Below are 8,012 nucleotides of genomic sequence, written 5' to 3'. Positions count from 1 at the left end.
AACATATGTTTACAAACATTTGAAAAGAGCTGTTTCGTTCATTACCCAGGTGCTAGACTTCTCCCACTCCATGCCGATCATCTTCTGTATATACAAGACAGCGCCATCAGCGATTGTGATAAATTATTAACGTATGTTGAGAATATTAGATGGCATATTACGCTTCCCTGGGGTAATAACCGTTGATACTTTAGTTTTACGACCATTATGGCGTTTTTATTTTATCACGCACCTGCGAAGATGCCAAATTTCATTGGATCCTGGTTTAGTAGTCGTGGTACAATGTAGAACACATCTCGGAAATCCAAGAAGTCGAAATCTACCTTCACCTGATCATCGGAATCTACCTTCATCTGCTATTATGGATGGATGAAGCAAGCTGTCTCACATTGGAAATTTTTTGCCGCAATACGATTTTTGGTAGCTGATACCCGAAATATGTCAACAGTACAAAAGGAAATTTCATTGATGTCTGTGTCATATACGCACTGAGCAAAGATTGATGAATCAAAACTGTAAAAATGTTAATAATATACGCGTAGTTCAAGCATCACATCTCATAAGAGAGAGGCGACCATGATTATAAGGTAGTACTCTACCGGAGCTGAATAACTTGCTTCAAAAATGTCGTAGAGTCGATGAAAAATGACTTTATTGCTCAGATTGCCACTCGACGCGTTTCTGATTTATTTCCATAATCAGGTGTCCAAGTGCACAGGGGATGAAATGATGCGAGCGTTACTAGGTATGTATATGTCAGCTTACGTTATGTATACATCTAGTAACGCTCGTATCATGTGCCCTCTTTTATGTCCATTCTTGTGAGCGAAGCTCTGTGGGACTTCAGCCATTTGCATACGTAAGAAAGTAGAACACGCACAGCTTTCCTTTTGATGTCAGTTATTGTCTGGCTACAAGTTCCGGTGCTTCAGTGCACGATCTTCAGGCCTTAGCTGGCGCTGAATGGTTGACACCATCCTTATACACGATGTGTCAGTGGCCAACATAAACGGCTGACAGTTGATGGTTGGAGAGATATCATCACAGTTACAGGTAGCCTGTGTAACCCACTGGCAGTATGGCTTTCTATTCAGCTCCAATACAGTAAAAGATCACAATACTAATAACATAAGGTAGGAGGACATTCTCGATACCTACGCACCTGAGAGATCTGAAAGGCGTAGGCCGGCTGTCCTCAGACACGTCCGCCGGTGCTGGAGCTGTCCCAGAGAGCGTTGCCGCTGCGTCGTGTAGCGCACACGCATCGCGCCTCGGCCTTGACCCGCAGCCGCGCAATACGTGCTTCTGGGCTCTGTAAGCCAATGGGGCTGTTCGCCCGTTGTGTCATCGGCCTCATGGAGTTCCCTCAGATATAAAAGGCGCCCGATACAGCTGTCCGGCACCACATCCACCCGGTCTCCCAAGCTCGCACACCCATCGACCATGCAGGTGAGTCATTTTATGGATGCGCTGCGGCTATTATTACAGCTAGCGTCTATTAAACTATACACAACGCAGATGAAGCACATTACACTCTGAATCACTAGCATGAGTGACCCGGATGAATTAAAATATCTATCTACAGCTCCTAACATCTCGCCTGTATACGTACATGTACCACATTAAGAGGAAGAAAGGAACTGAGGTCATTTTCCTGCAATCCTTTCGGATATATCAGCCAAGATCTAGAATTGATGTATAGAGAAATACTGAGATCTCTGTAGATATCCCCTGATCTGTATAATAACATTTTGGTCCAAAATAAGAATGTCTGTCGTCGGGTTAACAATTTTCCATGTTTTAACTTGGTCTATTATGCTAGACGGCTGTACTTTTGTGAATTTAATTCACAATAATGTTTGCAGATTTCTGAACAAACATACACTCTACAAGAAACTACTGCGAGTGTTTTCTAAAACCTCTTTGTGGTTTCAGCACAGCTCGTATTAAGACAGTAGAACATAATATGCTGAAAACGAGCCATTTGAATGGCAAAGTGCTAAGTGAGCAATTCTTCATCATTTCCTGTTACATACATAGATGTATGATAGCAAAGAGTGCGTTGATCCGAGATACGGGATATATTTTATGTCGGCTGGGAAGAAGTTAAAGATGCTGGACGATAACTTGAATGAGCTACGCGTATCGGGATACACACTAAAATAGGACAAAGCTGAAGATTCGTGACAGTTGCCTCTGACTATAGAGAACTTTCACTAGCCTGCGTTTCGAATTAATTTTAGTTTTAGCAGGATGCGGCTACAAAATCAGGGAGTACCCTCATCTAATAGAGTGTAATCCTAATTTATGTTACGCAACCCGAAGGTGAAATGTCTGTAAGCAATTACTTATTTATTGCCTTTATATATAAGTGCGCAGAGATAAATTCGTTCCTATGTAGGTAGCTCACATTCAGTTATCGGGCAACTACACTAAATAAAACTAAAAGAAAACTAGAGTTAGACTCGCTTACACCTGGATTTGCAATTATGGTAAAGAAATCGTTGATACTAACACGCTTAAAATAAGTGCCTACGTCCGCATTAAAAATGAACGCTAATTCAAAATCAAATTGGGGGTCTACAGTGGTAATTCTTTATATTTTGCGTTTTCCCCTTCTTTATAGCTTCCCACATATTTTGCTGTGTAAAACCAAAACATTTATGCCGGCTGGTGTGGCCGAGCTGGTGGCCGCTCCGTTATCCTCTGGGTCACATTCACGTGCCCCTCAGTGGGTCCAGTGGAGATCGTGCGAGCCATCACGACGGCCAAGGAGTAACGTACACTGGTTGCAGACCCTGTGACCACCTTCATGAAGATCATGTTCTCGACGGTGTGGCATTTTTCAAAAAGATAATGCGCCATGTCGCAAGGCCAGGTGTGTGACGGGTTGTTTCAAGGAACACAGTGGTGAGCTCCAATTGGTGTGCTAGCCCCCCAGCTCGCCAGATCGTAACCTGATTTAACACATCTAGGTTGGGTGGCAGAGCGGTTCTAGGCGCTTCAGTCGGGAACCGTGTGACGGCTACGGTCGCAGGTTCGAATCCTGTCTCGGGTACGGATGTGTGTGATGTCCTTAGGTTACTTATGTTCAAGTAGTTTTAAGTTCTAGGGGACTGATGACCTCAGATGTTAAATCCCAAAGTGCTCAGAGCCATTTGAACCATTTTTGAGCAACATTTATTTCTGTTAAATCTGTATCAGAATGAGCAGTCCTGCAGCAGATGTATATTTACCTCGTCTGTTTCATGAAAGCCATTACACGATATTGTAGGAAACTAAGTCGACCAAGTATTCCACCCTTAATGAATCAACCACACCTCTTCGTAAACTGACAACCTGATCCGTAATCTCTTGCGCGAAATGTGTATTTTCGCAATTTGTTTTCAAAATTTCCTTATGGGAAATACTGTGCCACAAATAATAAACTTTAATACATCGCAGATGTACATATCCGCTGCATAAAATGGAGAATTTCTCACAAGTACATATTTCAACGAGACTTACCTATAGATACTCGTATAGTACAGTGACACAGAGCATCCAAAGCATACAAATAATCAGCCGTGAGACCCAAGTGACCTGCATGTGATCTGGCACTGCAGTTTCAGTAATGCGACAATATTAATACAAGGCGAACTACAATTCACAATAAATTTGAGCAACCATTAAAGAAATCAGCGCTTGCATCTGGGAATGCAGTATTGCATTAACTGTATCAGTAGATTAATTTTCGTAACTGGTATTTCGTACTTCACGAAAGCCATTTATTTCATTTTTTATCCATAGCTTGTATTTTTATGAGTTATAGTTCTTTGATGTTTTGACTTCCTGTTCCATCATTTGCTGAATGTGGGACCCACAGATATAATTACGTTTTAAATTGAAAATGACCTAATAAGCTGAATGATAACCTGCAAATAAATTTTAAAAAAACATGTAGATATTGCAAGACATGTGACCTCGTCCTACCAAATCACAAATGGATTGTAAGTTAATATTGCGCAGCAGTTGCGTAAAAGGATTGCGAACATGAGTTCCAACGTCATTAAAGTATTACTTTAGTAAGATTCTCATGTTATAGAAATCAAGAACGAAGTAGTGCACCTGGAACCTAAGTCATTACAGCGTGTCATTTAGTTCTAGTGAAATATCTTTTGTAGGAAAAAACGATCTGTCACATAACCTGTTGTTAGCCTGCCCTGGTTGAAGTGATGAATAACGCGACCATTTTGGTAACTGTGTTCTCATCACTGTCTGATGCAGGCCCTACTGCTCTTCACTGTGGCGTCGCTAGCGGCGATGGCAGCGAGTGAAGCACCCTCCACCAGTTACGGAGCGCCTTTCCGCCAGCCTCAGCAGCAGCAGCAGCCACAGGCATTCGCCCAATCACAGGCGCAGCCGTCATTCGCGGCTCCTCAGTCTTTCTCCGGCTTCTCTGCGGCCCTCTTCCGTCCGCAGTTCTTCATTCCCGCACAGGACTCCTCTCGCCTGACGGACATCTACCGCCTGCCCACGTTCACAACCTCTGCCCCCGCCACCACTGAAGCTGCCACCACCACCACTGAGGCCCCTACCACGACTGTGGCTGCCCCATACAACGTAAGTGAAACTCTTGCTTCCAGTTGGCATGTCCGAGGTAATCTAGTTTTATTTGATGTCCTTGCCTGAATCAAGTAATTTCTCTTATTAAGTTGCTCATTAACTGGATTACTTATTAAGGGTGTTTCCTGGTCTCGGAGTCTTGTATCATTCTAATCTTCATCGCTTATACTGTAGAAATTACATTCTCATACAAATCCTTATTACCAAATAGAGACACATATCTTGAACACTACATAAATAATATTTGGCCAGTAAACTAATGAGCATGTGCAGCACAAAATGGCAGTCAAGATATCTCAAAGCGGACTGCGCAGCTAAACGGTTCGAACGACTGAAGATGAACTGTAGTTTGGAAATCAAAATCAACCATTACATTATGAAAATTAAAGTCTCTACGGCGTGAACGTTGAAAATAAAATTTCCTGAAGTGCATTTCAAAATGGTGGCCGCTTGACCGCGTAGGTATTAAACTGACTTATTTGTTTGCTTCTGAATGTAAATAAATAACAAACATTATGAAAAATGTGATGTAGTTGAGTTTCACGCAAAAATTAAAAGTATCTGTTCCATTCAATCCAAAGCGGCAATCAGTTTTACGGTGTACCACTTTTTCTTTACTCATGCGAACCAGTCTAGAAAATGGTCACTGGAAACACCCATTAAGGTGTAGAATTCGATTTCTTTCTGTGTAACATTATAAATTTTGAAATTACCATTAAACTACTGACACTGAGCTATATATTAAATCCTTCTCCTCGTCGAAGATCTAATGTTCTCAAGCGCGAGTCTCTGTATCCACTGTTGTCGCCTCTACGCTGGTCTAGAACGAGTGTTGCACCGAACGCTTCAGTTGTTTCTCGTCCATATCCGTCGCGAATGAGCAAGCCGTGGTGCCAATACGAATCGCATGACTTTCATGGTGTGCAGGACACCCGTAAATGCGTCATTAAAAATGATCCACATGCAAATGTTATCAAGTGGACGTCTATTATACTCGAAAACACGTGTTTTGGACATAAGCCACAATAAATGAACGCAGGCTTCATGTTGGATCTGCGTATGGACACCACGGCATCTCTCCATCAAATTGTCGTGAGTTATATGTTTGTAAACGTATGAAATGGCGTTAATAATTTCAGTCATGGATTTTGATCCAGTATATCGTTACTGTCAACTTGCTTCCATTCCCATTAAGTAACAGAACTGTAATCGTGCAGCAGATTATCATTTTCTGACCTACGATAAAGAGTAGCACCTCCGGTGGGCAAGTACAACACCTATACCGATAGTTTCTTCAACGTAGAACGTTATAGTAACTGTAGTGAAAAAGAGATAACGACTGCAACAACAAACGGCCCAAACACTGACAGCGGCTGCGTGAGCGTATGAGCCTCTGTCAAAACGTGTTTATAGGTATGCTGAATACTTTCACTACAAAATCCTTTTGATAACACTATAACTAATACTATAAGTAGACAATATCTGCAAGAAATAACAAAATAAAAATAAAAAATAATGAAAGAAAAAACTTCGAGGCTGGAATAATTTCCTTACTGCATACTCCATTCCACACGCTCTCTCACAGTATATTTCTTAATATAGCACGTAATTACTTCATGTTGTTCTTAATTGACCTCCTCTTTTGCACAAACTCAATCATATCAAAAACAACGTACAAAATTTTTGTCCATAAACGTCTCACTGTTAGAAGAAACGCCATACCGAATTCATTGAAACGTCCTTCAAGTGCTTTACGTTGCTTCCTTTGCCCACAGTATGGCAAGGCGGAGCTGCGTGAGGCGGAGGAGAGCGGCGTGTACTACGTGCTGCAGCCAGACGGCCGCCTGCAGCGCATCGCCTACGCCCACGGTCCCGCCCCCGTCTCCGCCGCCCCCCAGCAGCAGCAGCGCGCCGCCTCCAGTGAGCTGTCTGCCCTGCAGCAGCCAGCGGTAGCACCCGGCTACCTGGCGCGCTTCCAGTACCAGGACCTGCATCCTGCCGGCGCTCCCGTCTACTCTTACAAGCAACCTGAGCTCGTGCGCATCAACTAGGCTATCAGACATGATTCTTTCCAGTTCCAGCCGTAGAACCTCTTTTAGTATACGATTACTGCCTCATTAGTTAAAATTGTTCTTAGTGGCTGTCTATGATAAATTACAGTATGGAAACAGATGTTTCGCCAGCGTAATCGGTTGTAATTACCCTTACTGCCCTGTGTGAGTTTTATTGAAATTGATTGTCGCTCACTTTTCTCTTAACTACGATGCGTATTTTGCACACTCAACAAATGTAAGTATGCTTTTAATGAGGCGTTTGAGAAAAACTGAACTTTCATGGAACATATGCCAAAGTGTTTGCTTTGTATCTGATGCCAGTAGAGACAAAGCATTTTACAACATAAAGATGTATTTTCCAGCTTCAGACTGCAATTAAATTATCTTCAATTTTTTATTGTAACTCAATTCATTTCGAAGCTAATAATCGAAATAGATCCTGTTACAATAGAAGGAACTGTTAATCATTTAACTGCAGTCTGCAGTAAATTCATTCTCCCAAATTACACTACTGCTTTTCCATGACTTCATCAACAATGCAAGTCTACTTTTCCAGTATACTTTGGAAGCTTTGCAAGCTAGCAGAGTCACTGATAATTTCGAAATGTACTGTACCCCAAGCTGATATGAGACATGAGGCCTCTGAAGCTTCTGCTGTTTAGTTACTATTGTATGTTGCCAGTTGTCAGTGTGCTAGAGCATTATGTACAGTATTATCTTCTACTATGTGTGTGTAAATTTTATTTCTTGTTGAGTACTGATGTAGAATTTTATAACGCCAATAAAATGTGTGGACAAGTAACCTAGTTTTTCATTTAACAAGTTTTTGTTTCTTCTCGTCTGTCCATTTCACGCAGCCAAACTTTATTTCCTCAGACTGAAAAGCAAAGCATATAACATACTTGCAGCTATATCAGGTGAGATTCTGCATAGTGAGTCTAGACATTCAAAAGGATAAAGACTTACATAAGATTAGATTAGATTTACTTTCATTCCAATTGATCCGTAGTGAGGACATCATAGAGGATGTAGAACATGCCAGAAAAATAATAATACATGACAAATATTTACAACTGAAATAAATAAGCTAATGTACCTTCCACAGCTCCCAAGTGGAATAACCGTCATTATGTTTAATGAACATGTTCGATGTCACAAATAACACAGAAACGATTACTATTACATTAAAATTTACTTCTGATGAACGGTTTTTCGTAATAGTTACCTTTTAACTCCTTCATATTCTATTCTTTACTTGTCAATTAACATATTATTTGTCTAAAATCAATCTGTATACTATTGGCCAGGTGTATAAGGTAAGTATTGCTACAGTTAGTTTTACTGTAAGTCGAA

At 41.3% G+C, this 8,012-nt stretch overlaps 1 protein-coding gene across 1 annotated transcript; it reads left to right on the top strand.

Annotated features, from left to right (window-relative positions):
• Positions 1–1,412: 1,412 nt before the first annotated feature.
• LOC126359007 (uncharacterized) lies at positions 1,413–7,461 on the top strand. The gene is made up of 3 exons (XM_050007597.1): positions 1,413–1,449; positions 4,267–4,602; positions 6,381–7,461. The coding sequence occupies exons 1-3, from the start codon at positions 1,444–1,446 to the stop codon at positions 6,654–6,656; spliced, it is 618 nt and encodes a 205-aa protein (XP_049863554.1). The 5' UTR covers positions 1,413–1,443; the 3' UTR covers positions 6,657–7,461.
• The last annotated feature ends 551 nt before the right edge of the window (positions 7,462–8,012 follow it).

The sequence above is a fragment of the Schistocerca gregaria genome, chromosome 1 (assembly GCF_023897955.1).
Source record: "Schistocerca gregaria isolate iqSchGreg1 chromosome 1, iqSchGreg1.2, whole genome shotgun sequence".
Lineage (NCBI taxonomy): Eukaryota > Metazoa > Arthropoda > Insecta > Orthoptera > Acrididae > Schistocerca > Schistocerca gregaria.
This window is presented reverse-complemented; position numbering and strand designations above follow the sequence as displayed.

Bases quoted from the DNA above. Each gene is read 5' to 3' on its own strand.
- LOC126359007 (XM_050007597.1), top strand. The intron at 4,603-6,380 runs GTAAGTGAAACT...CTTTGCCCACAG, and splicing joins CTGTGGCTGCCCCATACAAC to TATGGCAAGGCGGAGCTGCG.